Source organism: Rhipicephalus microplus, chromosome 2 (genome assembly GCF_043290135.1).
Source record: "Rhipicephalus microplus isolate Deutch F79 chromosome 2, USDA_Rmic, whole genome shotgun sequence".
NCBI classification, from domain to species: domain Eukaryota; kingdom Metazoa; phylum Arthropoda; class Arachnida; order Ixodida; family Ixodidae; genus Rhipicephalus; species Rhipicephalus microplus.
This window is the reverse complement of record NC_134701.1, coordinates 238044333-238064082: the sequence shown is the minus strand read 5'-3', so window position 1 is coordinate 238064082 and position 19750 is coordinate 238044333. Positions and strand designations below refer to the sequence as shown.

Here is a 19750-nt window from a genome sequence, read left to right as displayed (position 1 = left end):
AATTGGTTTTTCTTGAGCGCCACGAACATAGGCGCAGCTCTTCGATTGCACCCCTTTGCACGCACAACGCTTCTGTTTTCTCAGCACTTTGTTCACATCAACGCCTTCGGGGGACGGCATTTCATTTCTACCTCTGCGAAAGACAGCTCGGGTGAAAGACCTGTAGCCGATGACCGCGAGAGAAGTACATAGTGCCTCGGAAAAAAAAAACGCCCGATGTCGGGGACAGTTGGTGACGCCGTTGGAAGAGCGATCGCATAAAAGAGATTTTTAGTATTTTACTGCTTACCCAACAACATAACGCGCAAACAAACTAAGACTTACAAGAATGAAACTTCCACTTTATTGAAAGCTGCCGTGTTACATCTGAAGTTTCTATGTTTCGGCTTATGGTCACCAAACTCTCCTCCCCACCCCTGCCAATGAAAAAAAAAAGCTCCAATCGAAATTGCGAGTGCTACTGCGTAGCCCAAGGGTTTCATGCTCAGATGCACCGAAACATAAGTAGCCGGATATCAGGCATGCTTACTATAGACATCAAGGAAAACCCTTGGTTTAACATTCTGCTGCAACACGTTTCCGGTGAGCCACGAAAAGAAAAAAAAAACTCGTCGTCAGCTTTTCAAAACGGATACAGTTTGACACCGTCAGTCAGTAGGTCGTCTAACATTCGTCTTTCTTCGCAAATCAGCTTCTGGTTTGATGGATGGATGGATGGATGAACTTTATTTGGTCCTTCGGAACGCGCTTCAGCACGTTTTGGGCCGCTGCCACGTCGCAACATGATAAAAAAAGCACTTCATTTCCGAATAGGATAATTTATGTGTGCGTGCGTGTTATTCTAAGAGCTTTGCGTGCTAAAACAATGATATGTTAATGAGGCACATCGCAGCGGTAAAAACCAGGTTGCCTGGGGCTTACAGCGTGCATCTGAATGTTGGCATACGAGGACTTTTGGGAATAGGCCACCGTGGCTCGAATCAAACCGTGGCACTGAACTTAGCAGTGCGACAGCTTAGCGATATATGACACCACATCAGCATACTGGGTTCGCCGATTCGTCGGTTCATGGCTTTAACGTCCAAAAGAGATTCAGGATATGAGAGTTGCCGTAAATGAGGGCATGGTATATTCTCTACCAATTGGGAATCTTTAACGTGTACTCATATCGAACAGTGCACAGACATCTAGCATTTTGGTTCCTTTTAATGGCGCGTGAGATCGGCCATGATCGAACATTTCGGCTAAGCACTAATCAATGATTCACATTAGCGAGCGTTTGTTTTTGTTAGACGAAGAAAGTACTTAACAGCGCAAACGACAGGAGGGGATAGAAGAGACGAGAACAGTTCTTAGTCTAACATGCTGCACCAACCAGCCCAATCAAGCACCTTGTTAAAGTTTTTTTTGTGTCATCGCTAATACAGATTTTCTGAACAACCAATCGTTAGCAAGGGTGGTGACTTGGGTATTCCGAATCCTTAATTTTTTTTCCCACAGCGCGAGGCTGGGGCCAAACGCGGTTACACGTCACACCCGCTAACTAAAATATCTTACCAACAGCAACAGCTTTTCAAGGACAGCAACATGCCCCAGAACATATTTCGCTCAAATGGTGTCGGCGCCGTGAGAACATTCGTGCTCTTCGAAATTTACCTCACGGTTATCGCAGAAACTGAGAAAGGGGGCTCGGCTTCATGTTTAGCTTAATAGCGAAAACTGTTATCAGATCACAAAGGCGGTGCACGTTGTCCGCCGCCGGCGTGGGTGTCTGTAACCACTAAATCGTGTGAGATAAGATAGAAATGAAATGCGAAAAAAAAAGGTTATAGAAACGTCGTCTCTCTTTCACAACCAAAGTATTAGCACCTCCAAAGTAGGACAAGGATCCATACCCTCAACATCACTTTTCAAGATCAAATGATGGCTTGATCTTAAAAAAGCGAGGTTGAGGGCATGGAACCTTCATCTCGATAATATAAAAAATGTTGGATTTATTGTCCCAAAACCACTATTTGTGACGCCGTAGATCAGGGCTTCAGAAACTTCAACGTTATGAGGCTCTTTAACGCACACTTCAATCTAATAACATGAGCCCTATCAGCCCTTCGTCTTCATGGAAATGCCACCGCTGCGACCGGGACTTAATACCACGACCATCTGCCCAGTAGTCAAACACCCTATACCCACTAGGCAATCATGGCGGCCATCCACCACTTATTCGTTTTACTCTGTTCTCAGCCACACAGAGCTGAGCTCTGGCAAACGCAACGATTGTTCTTCGCTGTCCACCTCGCTGACACCTTGCGCTCGCGGAATACCAAATGAGACCACGTGACTCAATCGCTATTTAAAGCTCGTAGGCGACAAGCAGCCGCAAGAGCGAAACACCTCGATTGTCCCCGTACACGTTTAGACCAAAAGTTTCTGGTTCATATCCTCGGAACGAAATTCACCATGGGCCGCTGATATGTGTACATCTGAGTATATGACAGTAGGTGTTCGTGTTCGGGACAATAAAAAAACCCTTAACCACGAATCGGCCGCCCATACAGGCATGCACATCATACACCGTCCTGCTGCCTTTGCGCGGCTTTTGTCACCGCCCGTAGCTTCCCTTAATTGACTCTTCGTGAAGTGCGGAACGTCTTTTTCGAGACAGCGCCCCCTACGTGACGGGCATTGCGTGTTGGAAGGTTAAAGGGCAGTTGGTTAAAGTTTGTTTTCGCTTTTCTCGGCGCGAAACAGCCTGTCATGCGAGTCTGTTCTGAGAATTCGGAGGATGTGCCACTACCTTCACTTGCGTGCAGAATTTTATTGGAAGCTTAAAATATTAAACGCGCCAGCATCTACAGGCGCGAAAATTCGTCTCACAGAAATGGTATCGATCGAAACGTGGAACAAGAAATCATACTTAAACTGCTGGAGAGATTGCACAAAGTCGTGAATGGCTTGAAACAACAAAGCTGGACAATTGTGGAATTGATTGATTTGTGGGGTTTAACGTCCCAAAACCACCATATGATTATGAGAGACGCCGTAGTGGAGGACTCCGGAAATTTTGACCACCTGGGGTTCTTTAACGTGCACCCAAATCTGAGCACACGGGCCAACGACATTTCCGCCTCCATCGGAAATGCAGCCGCCGCAGCCGGGACTTGAACCCGCGACCTGCGGGTCAGCAGCCGAGTACCTTAGCCACTAGACCACCGCGGCGGGGCAACAGTTGTGGAATTCAATATATATGGTTGCTTCTAGGTTGTCGCTACAGGCTTTAGCTAGGTTATACCATGTTGTTAGTATGCTAACAACGTGGCTTTAAGTAAGAGGTGCTGGGTTGTTTCTTGGTCACCTTTAGTGCGGGAAGGCTCTAGTTAAGCCACAGACAATCCTAGGCCCGACTCTGACATCCTAACCCCAGAGAGAGAGAGAGAGAGAAACTAAAGCGCTGAGACCAAGCGTTCGCACGTCCTGTAACTCTACGGGAAGATCTTCGGTCACGTAGGGCTTCCATAGCATCGAAGTTTTCTCGCAGCCACCGTTGCTTTTCCCGTTCCTCAATATTCGCTCTCTGTACCTACCCCTGAAGTGCTCCGTATGCTTCAGCGAAGCTGAAATGCGCAGCCACGGTGTTTACCTATGGTTAGTCTTGACGCTTTACTATTGCTTGATTAATTTACTGGTTACGTCTGTATAGAAATCTTAATCGGTAATTTCCATCCGCCTTTTGCGTTACACCTATTTAGTGGACAGCAGTGGGTAGTGGGGATTTGTACAATTTCTGTGTCACTCATTCATGGTGATATTTTTTTTATACACTTGTGCACTCCAAAGGTTTTACTGTTGTATCAAACAGCTTGACTAAGAACTATCAGGGTTGACGGAAGTCTTTGCTGCAGCAACAAACGCACCAGTCACTGCGATGTGGTACCATTGAAAATAATCGTGTTCTTATAGCGCTCCGTTCGAATGGTTAACCAGCGAAGTTGTAACGTGCAGCGTCGATCTTTACCAGTGTGGTCATCCCGACGGTAATTGAAGTATCTCTTAATTATTGGTCCAGAATTCTTCATCGGTGTTCACCATCCGTGTGCTTCTTTCTTCATTTTTAGTGGACCAGAGTGAAAAAAAAATTGCCCGCAGCTTCCCTTGGGGGAACACTGAGGAGGATGCGGAGCATATAATTGGTTAACGGGGTGTTAAAGTGCGACTTACTTGGGTCGATGGCTAAATTGGTTAACGTGGTTGTGAAATGGGGTGTTAAATTGCGACTTACTTGGGTCGATGGCTAAATTGGTTAACGTGGTTGTAGGAGGGGGTGTTAAATGAGTGAACACGTACACACGTATGCGAAAGGGCGGCGCTGGTCGAAGGGACGTCGATCATTGTGTTTGTGGATTCGTTGGAATTCATTTCACCGCGACCTTGGACGTCGACGCGCCGTACAAACCAACCGACGAGCGGCAACTGAGCGAGCGAGCGCCGACCTTGAGTATATATACAGCGCGACGGCGCATGCACTGTCAGCTGTTGAATGTTCTCGAAGCGCGACGCCACATGCGCGTCCACTGGAGAATCAGGAGAATTGTAGATGTCGAACGCGGTGTGTAGAGGAGGAAGGGTGCACAGATGGTGGAGGAGTGAAGCGCGCGCGGTGTGTAGAGGAGGAAGGGATGCACAGATGGTGGAAGAGTGGGCGACGGCGCGACGGCGCATGCGCGCGCGTCAGCTGTCGAATGTTCGAGAAGCGGTGCGGACGGCGCGGACGGCGCACTACAAGGCACGAGTATATGATGCTTCCGCATCTAAAAGGGTGTCTCGCCAAATTATGTGGCCCACAACTCACTATACGAGTTTCTGTGCACAGTGCACGAAACCAACTTTGATTTGTCTTAGCCGTACACAACTTTGCTGTAACGCAAAAACAAGAAAAATATTTAAAAACATGTCGAAACATTTCAGTAGATGGTGATTTTCTACACATTTCAGTCCGCGCTAATATGGTGCCTCATGCTTCGCAAGGCTCCGCCGACACAACGACTCTGTTGAAATCAGGCTGCTTTTGTTAATGATACGTTTGTTATCGTTGCCGTCACTGGCACCTACTCAATGAAAACTATCGGTCTTTCTTTCTTTCTTTCTTTCTTTCTTTCTTTCTTTCTTTCTTTCTTTCTTTCTTTCTTTCTTTCTTTCTTTCTTTCTTTCTTTCTTTCTTTCTTTCTTCTCTGTTTCTTTCTTTCCTTCTTTTATGACGATGCTGCTGATGAATGCAAGAAAATTTAATAAATTTTTACAAGTGCCCATTCAGCTCTGTTTTTCACGGAAGTCTCATTACTTGTAAAACATTGTGCGGGAACCACACTCACTGCTCGTACCACGGCAAAGTGCAGCCGAGGCCGAAGCCCGCCAAGTGCGCCGCTTTCGAAGCGGGTGCCGCTGCATCTGTCGGTGAGCCGGTTGTAAATCACACCACGCAACTGATGGCTGAATCGGTGCGCCCTCAAACAGCACGAATAACGCGTTGAATGACTCGTCAACAGTTTCAGCCTTCTCTTCTATTACAGCCAATGACAAACTTTACAACACACCAAGTTCTCACTCAGTAGCTTCGACGTCTGCGACAATGAACTTGTCATCTGGTAAGCGACGCAGGTGGGTCTTTCAGAGTTTGCAAGCGTCGTATAAAACTTTTTTTTTTACCTTTGACGCGTTTATTTGGGTAAAGCCTATTATGCGAACATCATCACAAGCCTGCGAGGGTCGCCCTCCAAGTGCTGTGTTCTATCTGGAGGGAGAAAGCACCTTTCAGTCTTTGCCCGCATCACGAGTGGGCGATGCTGTCTTGCAGTCTGAGAGACGAATCATTCGACAAGACGTGCCTCGTGTTTCGGCGTGGAGTATAGGCAAGACGGTAAGTCGATCCCTAGTGTTTAAGGCCTCGTGCAGTGAATGGTCGGGACACCGTCTGTGTAACACTATAGAATTGACCACGGCAATTATAACAGAGACTCCACCAGCTATTACGAAAACTATACAAGCTCGCAAAACCAAATAAAAATTAAGCTTCATGCTTTTCTGTTACCATAACTCTTACTATAAACAGGAGTTTGCAGTTTTGGCAACAATCTCGACGCGAGGAACTTCAGGGAGCAGAAAACTGAGGCGCAAAAAACATATCGTGAAGCAGGAAGAGCAGGAGCGAAGACAGAACAGCGCCATTCTGAAGTCTCAGAAGTCCCTGAAATCCCTGAAGTCCTTTTGGAACTTCAGTGAACAATTCGTGTCCCGCGTCATGGCAAACACAAAAGGCCGGTTTTGCGTAGCAGTTGTCAATTAATATTGACGTACCCCTGAGTACTACACCAGCATTATTCAGCAGAACAACGTCAAATGTCATTGGTTGTAAGAGCTTATTGTCGGCTAGTTTGTTCATAGTGATCAATAGATAGCGTACTGCGCTAGCACGAATAAAGCTGGAAAAGACAGCGAAGAGCATAGTTGGAGGTCAGCGCGCTTTCTCTTCTTTTCCTGCTTCTTTCCTTCTTGGCTATGCAGTAGGAAGGAAGGAAGGAAGGAAGGAAGCAAGGAAGGGAGGAAGGAAGGAAGGAAGGAAGGAAGGAAGGAAGGAAGAAAGGAAGGAAGGAAGGAAGGAAGGAAGGAAGGAAGGAAAATAGGAGAAAAAGAATGGCAGGGAGGTTAACCAGCCTATAGGCAGTCAGCTTGCTACCCTGCGCATGAGAGGGCGATGGGGGAGATGAAGGACAGAGAGAAGCATAAGGTGCCCATTTAGTCACCGGCTACTTTTTTAGCATACTTATTTCGACGAATTTTCATCTTTTCTTTTTCTTTCAGAAAGCAAAGCACCATGAAAGTGGTGTTGCTCATCCTGGCAGCTGCCAGCACCTGCCCAACAGCAAGGTCTACTGGACTGCGACGTGCCTCCAACTGTTTCGGGCTTCGCCTCCTGCCAGTCTTGCCTCGATCCCGGGTGGCACCAAACGTGTTTTATTCTCCGTACAGTTTGTCCACCGCCATGGGAATGATCTACGCCGGATCGAGGGACATGACTGAAAGAGAGCTGTACTCTGTCTTAGGCTACAAGTCGGCCCACATTGCCAAGGACAGAGTGCTCGAAGAGCACTGGAATTACGCCCAAAGTCTGTTCCCACCGTTTCACCCTATGGTGAGCAAGAGAAACGCGGCTGTACTCAGTCAAAGCTTTGAATTTCTTGGCGACTACCTAGATGACTTGAGGAATGCGTTCGACGCCCACGTCATGAACGTTGACTTCCATAAGGACGGCAGCAGAGTCGTCGATGGCATCAACCAGTGGATCGCTCGCGAAACTCGAGGTTACATAAAACACTTGTTGGCAAGGCCTTTCCCACGTAGTACCATGCTGGTACTCTTGAATATCATCTATTTCAAAGGAATTTGGCAGACTAGATTTGAAAAGTCAGACACAAAGAAGCGACCATTCTTCAACGATGGAAAGACGCCGGTGCTTGTGGATATGATGTGCAATCGCATGAATGCATCGCACGGATATTCCGACGAACTGTCATCCGCAATTCTGGATCTACCTTTCGAAGGCGGAGACTACAGCATGACAGTACTTCTGCCGGTGAACAGAAGGAGCGCCAGGAACCTGAGGCACCTTTCGCCGCGTTCCTTCGAAGCTGCGCTGAATAATCTATCCACGGGGCTTGTCAAGGTGTATCTTCCGAGGTAAACGCACTTTTATATTACGTATGCGAGTGCGTGGTACATCAGCTATGAAGTAGGCGAGAGTACCTAGTTATCAATAAGTACTAAGGCTTCAGTAGTGGCGTCACTCACGACCCTCCGACGAACCAGATAGCTATCTATAGGAACGCTCGATGAGTTCCGTAGCCTTATAAAGGTTACCTTAAGTTTCCCCATTCAATAGTTGAACGACCGTGTCGTTTGTCTGCAGAAATATAATAATAATAATAATGTAGGCATTCATTAAGCACATCTACTATCTTTAAACATATTCATCATCATGAGTGGTCGTCATCTTCTTCTGCTGTGGGGACTTGGCTTGTCTGAGTTCTGTGCCTTGGGCGTGGTCGCTTCATCATGTCTTCTGGGCCTAATAAAGGTTGCTTTCACCGTTACATCACAAGTGGTGGAGTGTGCTCTACGATCTTCCGTCGTCTCCCAGCCCGATCTGTCTCCTGGAGCTCCGCTCAGGTCGTCGTTTGTGCCAGGTGTCCGGTAACATGCCTCAGGACGAGCCAATTGGCGCTTCTGCGTCTACCTCCACGGCCCCGGCTACCACGGCCTATCCATCGCGGATTATCACCGCGCACCAGCGTGAGCCGCCCACGTTCGCCGGACTTCGAGGTGAAGATGTGGAGGATTGGTTGGACCAGTTCAATCGAGCGAGTTCCACTAACAACTGGGATGATCCTACCAAGCTTCGCCGTGTTTCTTTCTATCTCACAGGCGTAGCGAAAACATGGTTTTTCAATCATGAAACGGACATTACGGACTGGACACGTTTCAAGCAACAGCTTCGCCAAATTTTCGGCACCCCGGTGGTTCATTCAGCGCTCGCGAAAAAGACACTGGATTGTCGCAAGCAACAATACGGTGAGTCCTACACATCGTACATAGAGGATGTGCTTGCTCTCTGTCATTGTTTCAGCGCGTCCATGTCTGAATCAGAGAGAGTTCGTCATCTATTGAAAGGAATCGGCACGGTCACGTTCAATGCCTTGGTCATTCAAAACCCGACTACAGTCGCTGACGTTGTTGCCACGTGCCAACGCCTATAGGAACTTGAATCCCAACGGTTACCGCCGGACAGCGCTGAAAACACTACCACGACTGATGCCTCATTGCGTGCCATGATCCGGGCGATTATACGGGAAGAGCTGCAATCTTTCGGCCTCTCAATGACACCGAGTCCACCTCCCCCCTCCAACACTGTTTTGCGCGACGTTATCAAAGAGGAGTTGGCGTCCATGACCGGGCCAGCGTATGTAGACTCTCCAGTACTTCGACTCCAGCCGACGTACGCAAAAGTGCTCGCTGGCTCACCACCCGTCGTACAACCGATGCCCGCACACTCGACGCCTGTCGCGCTGGCTTCGTTGACTCCGAGCGCGCCTAGCCAGCCCTTTCACCCACCGTGGCGGCCGCATCGTCTGATCTGTTATTAATGCGGCTATCGGGGCCTGTCGGAAGCGTCAGCAGGACGAGCGTCGTGGATTCGACACCTATGGACGGGATGATGGGACAATCTGGTACGCTTTCCAACGTCGTCATTATGATCCGCCACTACGTCGCTCATAGTCTCCAACTGCGACATCTGAGCCAACCAGTTCTTACCGCTCTACTAGACGCCGCTCAACCTCACCCCTCCACCGTTCCACGTCTCTATTGCGACCTGTCTCGCAATTCACCAACCAACGCCCGCAAAACTAACCTCTTAAAAACTGGAGGAAAAGCTGCATCGAACGAAAAGACAGAAATTACTCCAGTGCGTCCATATAATACGATATCTGTTTTAATAGGAGGTGTGTACGTGGACGCTTTAATAGACACTGGTGCTTGTTTGTCTGTGATTGATCGTTCTTTGTGCTCACGTCTGCGAAAAGTCACCACCCCCTATGATGCACCTACACTGCACGCTGCTCAAGGGGACGCCATTAGACCTGCCACTATGTGCACCGCTCGTGTTTTCATAGCTGGTCTTCTTCATTTTGTACAATTTGCTGTGCTGAGTTCGTGTGCCCACCAGATTATATTAGGCTGGAATTTTCTGTCTACGGCGAATGCTTCCATCTGCTGTCGAGAAAATGTTGTTCATATGATGGAAACTGACTATGCCCTGTATGCGGATGACAAGCCCGTTCGCTTGCTCGCTGCTGAAGAGACCGAGCTACCATCTGGTCATCAGCGGAGAGTTGCCATCACTTCTAATGTGATCGACTCTAGTGACGTGTTTGTCCAACCATCTGCACGCTGTCTCGCAAGAGGTATAGCCCTTGCTTTAGGTCTAGCGCGGTTCCACAATGGCTCCGGACTTCTCTACGCTACAAACCAGACTTCTGAGAAAATTCTCATTCCTGAAGGCACCACAATGGCTTGCGTTTCTGAATCTCAACCTGTCTCTGTTGTCCCGCTTATGCCAGCGTGTTCTGACCTTCCTTCTATTGGACGTTCATCAAGCGTTTCTGATCTTGCTGCGACTATTAGTCCAGAACTGACCTCTTCACAGACAGATGAGTTGCTTGCCTTGCTACAAAACCATAGGAGATTGTTTGATGCCCATTCCTCATCTCTGGGACAGACGTCCATTATTAGGCATCGTATCCCAACCGATGGCACTTCCATCGTACGCCGTCGACCATATCGCGTCTCTTCGTCCGAGCGTGAGATCATTGAACAAAATGTAGCCGATATGCTGCAACGGAACATCATACGTCCCTCCGCGAGTTCTTGATCATCCCCTGTTGTTTTAGTAAGGAAAAAAGATGGCTCCATGCGATTTTACGTTGACTACAGAGCACTTAATAAGATTACCCACAAGGATGTTTACCCCATGCCGCGCATAGACGATGCTTTGGATTCACTGCAAGGTGCTGAGTACTTCTCAAGCCTAGACCTGCGTTCAGGTTACTGGCGAATACCCATGCACGAGGATGACAAAGAAAAGACAGCGTTTTCAACACCAGATGAACTGTACGAATTAAACGTCATGCCATTCGGCCTTTGCAATGCTTCAGCAACATTCGAGCGGATGATCGACACAGTTTTACGCGGCTTGAAGTGGAAGACTTGCTTGTGCTATTTAGACGATATCGTTATTTTCTCGTCAACCTTCCCTCAGCACTTGCAACGACTGGACGAAGTTCTTACATGCCTTGCAAACGCAGGCCTTCAGCTGAACACCAAGAAGTGCCGTTTTGCGAGCAAGACGATTAAAGTGTTAGGCCACATCGTAAGCAAGGACGGTATTCGTCCCGATCCTGACAAGATTTCCGCTGTCCAATACTTCCCGCGTCCTGAAAGAGCCAAAGATTAGCGCAGTTTTCTCGGCCTCGCTTCTTATTTTCGCTGATTCATTCGAGACTTCGCCTCAATAGCTTCACCATTACACAAGTTGCTCGGATCAGTCGTCGCCTTTGTGTGTTCTCCTGAATGTGAAGCGGCGTTTGCCCAACTGAAGTGTGCACTCACATCCGAACCAGTCCTCTGCCATTTCGACGAAACCGCGCCTACGTTACTGCATACAGACGCTAGTGGTCGAGGCATTGGTGGAATTCTCCTACAGCGAGACAAATCTTCACGCGAGAAAGTCGTCGCATACGCGAGCCGTGCCTGACCCCTGCCGAAAAGAATTATACCATCACCGAACAGGAGTGCCTAGCGGTCGTATGATCGATACAAAAGTTTCGACCTTATCTCCACGGCCGCCACTTTACTGTGGTTACGGACCATCACGCCTTGTGCTGGCTCTCGACAATCAAGAACTTGTCCGGCCACCTTGGTCACTGGATTCTTCGCTTACAAGAATACGACTTCACGATTGATCACATACAAGTCGGGAAACAAATATCAAGGCGCCGACGCACTTTCGCGTTGCCCGCTCTCTTCGGAGCCGCTAAACAAACCCGCCACTGCCGCACTCGAGAAGCTTTCGGCCGTCTCTTTCCTACATGTTTCGTCATTAACTGCTGTGGAGCCAACTTCTCCAAGCAAGTGTGGTTTGTTCTTATCTCACCAACGTGCTGACCCTTACTGTCGCCGCATATGGACCGTCTTGACGGGACTTGCTGGCCCCATAACGCCTGTCTTCGCCGACACCTGACGAAATTCAAGCTCAACAACCACGTCCTGTACCGTCATATCTAGCACCCTGATGGTCAACGCTGGGTGCCCGTTCTACCTCGCTCTCTTCGGGCTCAAGTCCTCAAGAAATATCACGACGACATGTCTGCTGTACACATGGGCTTCCAGAAAACGTATGACCGCATAAGATGTCACTACTACTGGCCGGGCTTGTTCACCTGTGTGGCGAAGTACGTTGCCTCATGCGCCCTTTGTCAGCGTCGCAAGCTACCTACATCAACTCGAAGTCGACAATTACAACCGCTCCCGTGTCCCCTGCAACCATTCGAGGTAGTTGGCATTGACCTGTATGGTCCGCTTCCTATGACTGTCACGGGCAATCGATGGATAGTTACAGCTGTCGACCACCTGACCCGCTACGCCGAAATAGCTCCCGTGCCTTCTGCATCAGCTTCGGAAGTGGCCGACTTCATCCTTCGAGCAATAATCCTTCGACACGGAGCTCCTCGTGTAATCCTGAGCGACCGTGGAAGAGTATTTTTTTAAGAACTCGTCGAAGAAGTGCTCAAGGCATCCGGCACTACACACAAAACAAGCTCCAGTTACTATCCTCAGACGAACGGCCTGACTGAGCGCTTTCATCGTACACTGTTAGATATGATAGCGATGTATATCGAACCCGACCACAGAAACTGAGACACCATTTTTCCATTTGTCACTTTTGCGTATAATACCTCTGTACAGTGCACCACCGGTTATTCGCCGTTCTACTTCGTCCACGGTCGCTTCCCCTCTTTTTTCCTCAATGTTTCGTTCTTCTCTGCGCCTGTCAAAGCATGTTCATCCTCAAGTGAAGAATATGTCTCTCGTCTACTTCACTGACGCCAGCTGGCTCGCGTCAACACTGAAGCCAAGCAACAGGATCGCAAGCTTGAATATGATGCCTCTCGTTGTGCCGTGTCTTTCAGCCCTGGCGACGAAGTCCTCCTTCTTACCCCATTTCGCACTCCCAGACTGTGTGAGAAGTTTCAATTACGTTTCATTGGCCCCTACACTGTCTTGGACGAAACGTCCCCTGTCAATTATCGCGTGGCACCCGTTCTTCTTCCAACGGACCGCCGCTGTTGGGCAGCAGAAATAGCCCGCGTATTCCGCATGAAGCCTTTCATACGGCGTTCCTCTTCGCTTTAAACTGCGGCCAAGAACTGCGGTCAGGATGACCGCTTTCACGTGGGGGGTGGGGGGTGGTTCATTTATTATTGTAGGCATTCATTAAGCACATCTATTATCTTTACACATGTTCATCGTCATGAGTGGTCATCATCTTCATCTGCTGTGGGGACTTGGCTTGTCTGAGTTCTGTGCCTTGGGCGTGGTCGCTTCATTGTGTCTTCTGGGCCTAATAAAGGTTGCCTTTACCGTTACATAATAATAATAATAATAATAATAATAATAATAATAATAATAATAATAATAATAATAATAATAATAATAATAATAATAATAATAATAATAATAATAATAATAATAATAATAATAATAATAATAATAATAATAATAATGCCTATAGTTTTACGTGCCAAGATTATGATGAGACATGCCGTAGTGGAAGGGTTCAAAAGTTTCTATCATCTAGTGTTCCCTAATGTGTAATTAACGTCACACTGTACATGGGTCTATAACGTGTAGCCTTCTTCAAAATGCGACCACTGCCTGTGGGATCGAACCCGTGACCTTCAGGTGAGCAGCCGAGCACCTTAACCACGGCACCTTGGAGGCTAAGTTTGTGTTTGTCAGATGTCAAAATAAATAGCGGGAAGTGGAGTCACTGGTAGAAGTTCGTGACAAACTTCTTCACAAAAGGAAGGCACAGCACGATTGAGACAAGGGACGAAGAACACACGTCACACACGAGCCCTTGTCTCAGTCGCGCTGTAACTTCCCATCACTATGAACCAACACGCCCAAATCGTACTGCAAATCTCACCAAGTATGCGACTTGTATATTCGTAAGGACATTTTATAGTGACATTAAGAAATACTATTATACGTTTTTCTCTCACTTGACGCACTTGCGGTGTTTCGTGCAAAATAAATCGGCAAAATAAATAATTAGACAGTGCTACCAACAGCCGCACAAGTTTCCATTAGGCATGTGAAATGATATTAAAACCCCCGCAAAGTGGTCCCAGAATGCACTCGAGGTTTTGAACTGGGAGTTTGTTTAAATCACAAAGTAGATACGATAACAACGGCACTCTGTATTTTTCTTCGTAGATTTGCATCTGGATTTTTTGTGTGCTCTTAGCGCAAGCCGTTCATGACCATCACGTTCAATCATGAAGTATTTTTGAAGACGAGCCCGTTTTGGTTGGCTAAGTTGTGTCGCTTTCTTTTACCAATACGGCCCGGCTGTGGCGGCTGCATTTTCGATGGAAGCAAAAATGCTGTATGCCTGTGTTCTCAGATTTGGGTGCATGTTAAAGAAGTCCAAGTGGACGAAATTTCCGGAGCCCTCCACTACGGCGTCTCTCATAATCATATGGTGGTTTTGGGACGGTAAACCCCACATATGAATCAATCAATCATTAGTAAAAATCACGGTGCAATATTCTTACACCGTGGTACAAACCCACTGATCAGAGAATTGACCGGGTACATGATGCACGCATGCTGCACCCGACCAGTGATGTCTGCGAACCACAAGTTTACACCGGATAAACACAAATAAAAATGTTTCAACAAACTGATTTTACTTTTGGGCCACAAGTACCAAACTTCGATGCTTTTAAGCAGCACGACACATATGCACACGAGGTCGAGCAGACCATGCAAATCTTGTAAACATGCAAATCTTCATCATACGCAGTTTCCACCACAAAGACAAGGCTCTAGCAATGGTGAAAGTGGTGCCGAAATTGAATTCTCCTTTGTGTTTTCTATCTTTTCCTTCCCTTTTTTATCTGTTCTTTTCTTTTTATATACAGGCTGGAACATAACATATGTGTTCCCCCATTATAAAGGGCAAAGCCACAAATTATCATCATCATGTGCTTTCATCGAGGTATGACAAAAGGTTGGACAAGAATACTGCACGTGCTTGGTTTTATATGTTATTTGTAAACCTGGATATTGAAAATATACGCACATAGCTTTCAAGACGCCACTATCTTTGTGGTTCGTAATAGCTACACTAAACCATAAGTTAGGTTTTTAAATGAAACTAATAATTCTTGCACGCGGGAGATAGCTGAGTTCAACGTTTTGACAAGTTGTCCTGTCGTTTTGCAGCAGCAAAATACTTGTAATGATAAAAAATAGAGACCCTAAAGCTTCGTCTTTAGGAGGTGAACGCGATAGTGACATTATGTTCCTATATAGGGCGTACCTCAAAGACTTGGTGCATGGAACTTTTCCGAGCTGGCTACGCATCCACTATGCACCCTTAAGGATATAGGCGCAGTAGCGCGTGCGCCTTTTGTAGTGGGTGGCTGCTGGCTTTAAGCTACGGAGCCATTATAATAATCACATGTTCCGACGCCCACTGGCAGTACACGGGCGCTTGTACCACGCATTATTACTGCATTCCACTGCATTACCAAGCAGAGCTAGTTCTTTTCACTGTTTCATCAGCAAATGCTAGGCCGTGTGATTGAACATTCGCTTGCCGCGCAACTTACCCAGGTTGGATCGCCACTGTGACGCAGAATGTTTTTATCAATAATTTTATTTGTATCGTCCTCGATATTTCGGTCACGCATATGATCAAAATTTTTCGCTCAAAAGCAATGACACCGACGCCAACGCCGACGCCGGAATTTCGCTGAAACGAGCTCTTGACCACTATCGCGTTAATACAATAACACACGGGGTTTTACTTCCCAAAACCACAAGGAATGTTCTAGTGGAGGGCTTCAGAAATTTCGAGTATCTGATGTTCTTTCACGTGCAGCGACATCGCCCAGTAGGCGAGCCTAACCCGCGACCTCCGGGCCAGCATTCGAAGCAAGACAGTCGCAACAGTAAAAGGGGATAGCTGTGTTAGTTGGTTTGCATTCATATTGAAACAGCGCAAAATACGAAGCACGCGCCTAGTCTTTATGTGGACTTCGTCCTTCGCGTTGTTTCAGTATTGGAACAGCTACAGCCTTGAAGAAGACAAGACCACTTGCGGGAAGTCGGTTCCGGAGATAGCCTGTGTTCAAGATTTTTTTTCCTTTATTCAACCTTTCATTTCGCCTGAACTTCTGCACTACTTATCGACTATTGTTACAATACTAAGACAAGTTCGGATCAGCGCTTGCTATAGTGTCAATGTGCTTGTCTGCTATAACTTTCCCCCAAGTTGTTTCCTAATAGTGCTCCTCTTTCTATTTTTCGTGCTATACTCAGGTTCAACTTCACGACCATGTACTTCATGAGAGAGCCGTTCACGAAACTGGGCTTGTCGAGAGTCTTCGACGTCCAAAAAGCCGATCTGTCGGGCATGACGGGCCACGGGTGCAACCACCTACACGTGGACGAAGTGGTGCACAAGGCGGTCATCCACGTGGACGAGAGCGGGGCCACGGCAGCTGCAGTCACCTTAACGGGCGTGCGCAAGTCAAGCTTCGTTCTTCCCGAGTTCCGCGCTGATCACCCGTTCCTGTTTCTCATTCGAAAGAGCGACAACAACGGCATCCTCTTTGTCGGAGAAGTCAACAGGTTGTGAGCCACTGTGTGATAATATACCGTCTACCTCAACAGCCTGCAGAATCGAAATTTCGAAATGAAAAGATTGCAGCCATAAATCTTACTACTCGGATTCAGATAAAAACAACATAAACGATTCGAAGAAAGTTCGCTACACTCCATCTATATCAACCATCGAGTGTTTCGTTTGAATACAGTTTTGTCTTTGACAGACTTTGTAAACATTTGTGGTATCATGCTTGCTGCCGACGCAGGTGCATCGCTGAAAACAAATGCGTCACGGTTAACGGCGCTTTGACGGCAGTGAGTAATAAAACTGTTTGCAACACCGATGTGGAAAAGAACGAAGAGAGAACGATGCATGAATGCGGCGCTGACAAACAACCGACATTTCTTATTGAACGAACAAGCATAAAGAGACCACTGCACGTAGTGGAAAAACAAGCCACAACAAAGGGTGAAAAGAAACGATTACGCCACAGGTCTGTGAATGCGCAACGAGGTACTCAACTCGTGTAGCGGTTTAAAACAACAGGCCGCTTCGTGAAATCTGCGCCACCCACTTTACGTATGTGATAAAGAAAAAAGTTCTCACTGTGACCTTCCAAGCACTTCGGGCGCGCGCCTGTCAATCTCGAAGTGTCGCCGGACTTCTATCAGCACCAGCAGACAAGATATCTGAGATAAAGACAAAATATAGACTATATAGAGCAGTATATATTTCCGATGCTATTGGGCTGCAGATAACTAGCATTTTTACTAAACAATTTAGTTCTTCACACCGTAGCGTAATTCAGCTAGGCTATATTTGTGAACAATTACAAAAATTTCTGCTCCGTACGATAGCCGCATTTGTTTTATTAAAAATTTAACAAAGGTGTGCTCTTTTATTTGGCACCCGCGGGAAAATGAAGCTTTTCTTTTAGATGCGAAGCAGTTTAAGAGTCGAGCTCAATCCGGTGTGTGGCGTGACCACTCTTACAGCGCATGCGCGTCTCCAACTCCTCTCTTTCCTCTCCGATGCTCCCCCCTCTCTCGCCTCGTAACAGTGGCGGTAGTGGTTAGAAGATGAGAAAAGGCACCTAATTTCTGCAAACCGGTCGGGAGCACGGCGCTGTGCCGCTGGCAGCGTCTGCTAGTCAACGCTCACTCCCCCCTCTCTCTTGCCTCAGGCATCCTTCTCCGCAGCGTTTACAACCCCATTGCGCATGTACGTCTCCTCCCCTACTTTTTTACTCTTCTACGTCGCCCCCCCCCACACACACTTCTCATCTCGCAACACCGGCTCAGGCAGCGTCTGCTTGAGAGTTTCTTGATTGAGACACAGACTGCTCGCGCTGCAGAACCGTTCACTGGGCACCTCGTAGTACATATAGGCACTGGATCTTGCCCTCAAAGATAGTTCCGGAGGGATTCTCCTGTGCGTTGTTGGACAATAAAAATTCGCATCGTGTACGTTAACTAACTGCAGACTGTGGGTCACTGCTTCAAATCAGAGCCTTTTGTCCCACATTGCCCATTAGCAGTGATTATCATGTTCCAGTAGGAAACACCAGAACATCACTACGTGCTGTTGTGACTCCGGGTCCTGCGGGTCTCAGTTTGGTAGCGGGCCCCCGTCCTAGGACCCATCGTCGAAGAAGTCAGATGAGGCGCTCGTAAAAACGACAACAATTTATTTACATGGTTGGTAACTGATAATTAGAAAGGAGGTGATCAAGTGATCAGAACTGTACATGAGAGCTGTTGAACTGTAGAACTTCAAATACACGAAAGTCTTTGGCTTATATAGCACCTCGTTGCCAACCCTGGGCACATTGTCCGCGGCTTCCGCCAATAGGGCGCTGCATGGTATAGGTGTTCCACCCACGAAGGAGAGGAAAGACACCACACAATGCATGTGGAGAGGGCACTGTGTACACTATGCCCAAATATGGTCACAAACGCACTGCACCGACGTTTTCGGACACGTCACCAAGTTTCGCGCACGTCCGATGATCTTGGTTTCTAAGATTCTTCTGGCAGCTGGGTGAGGTTCGAAAAAGCGGCTGCCAGTACACGTGTCGAACTTGCCTGACTGTTTTGGTAGGACAATATAGCGGTGGGCCAGCATATCGTTAAAATATGCCACCCCATTCAGCCGATCCTATGGAAAAAGGGGGGAAGGAGGAGTAGTCAACTAATCCCTCGTCGCCGAGCTCCGGCAAGGGCTGCAGCAGATGGTGTATTATCATTTTCTTCAATCCCGCATTCCATTCCTCGTTGTTTGCCAGAAGCTGCGGCTTATGGTGCATTCAGACGACGGACCGAATCCCGATGTGGCGGGACGGACGGCGCGTCACGTGACCTCACATCAGCGATTCCCCTCGTCCGCGACTCGTCCGCGCGGCTCGCGGACGGATGAACCCAACCTGTTTCTCACATCGGGATTCTGGCGGGGGAGAGCCGGTACTTCAGCGGAATAGCTCGGGGTTGGTGGCAACCAGTACACTTTTCGTCTGCTCGCGGCGTGTCCTCCAGGGCTCGCGGACAGCTTGCTGCATGACTGGTCGGCATCATCTACGCTTCAGCATGTTTTACTTCGTTTCCGGGGGCTTTGTTCTCAGGTGATTAAATACGCAGATATCACTTTTGTTGGTTCGGGAAATGTCGCCGCCGTTGCTTTGACACGCGAGATTCTTAGCCGTCATGGTGGGGAAATATTCTGACTTCTGCAACCGGCGACGTGCCGCTTCTAAGAATGGATGGGAGACGCGTTCAGAAGTTCTACTAGTGGGGAACAATGGTGTTGAAAGAACATTCTGCCAGCAACTACCTTTTCTCCTGAAAGAACAACACTCCTCGTTCATTTGTGGCAACGCGACAGACATCGCAGCCAAGCGTCGTTTCTTGCGGGCATCCATGCATTTCCGATGGAGGCGGAAATGATGTAGGCCCGTGTACTCAGATTTGGGTGCGCGTTAAAGAACCCCAGGTGGTCGAAATTTCCGGAGCCCTCCACTACGGCGTCTCTCATAATCATCAGTGGTTTTGGGACGTTAAACCCCACATATCAATCAATCAATGCGGGCATCCATGTTGAATACTCTCAAACCGGTCTGCTGCCAGTGGGCGCAAGTGAGAGCCGAATCTGCTGTCGAGGGTAATCCGGCTGTTTTCTCCTAGGACACCGTCCGCCGTGTGGATGCGCCTGCAGGCGGATCATCCGCGGATTAGCCGTCCGCGTCCATGA

General features: G+C 47.9%; 1 protein-coding gene across 1 annotated transcript; it reads left to right on the top strand.

Annotated features, from left to right (window-relative positions):
* The first annotated feature begins 5832 nt into the window (after window positions 1-5832).
* On the top strand, window positions 5833-16740 carry LOC119169353 (iripin-3). Its single transcript, XM_037420456.2, has 3 exons — window positions 5833-5911; window positions 6853-7728; window positions 16219-16740. The coding sequence occupies exons 2-3, from the start codon at window positions 6866-6868 to the stop codon at window positions 16535-16537; spliced, it is 1182 nt and encodes a 393-aa protein (XP_037276353.2). The 5' UTR covers window positions 5833-5911; window positions 6853-6865; the 3' UTR covers window positions 16538-16740.
* Window positions 16741-19750: the final 3010 nt, after the last annotated feature.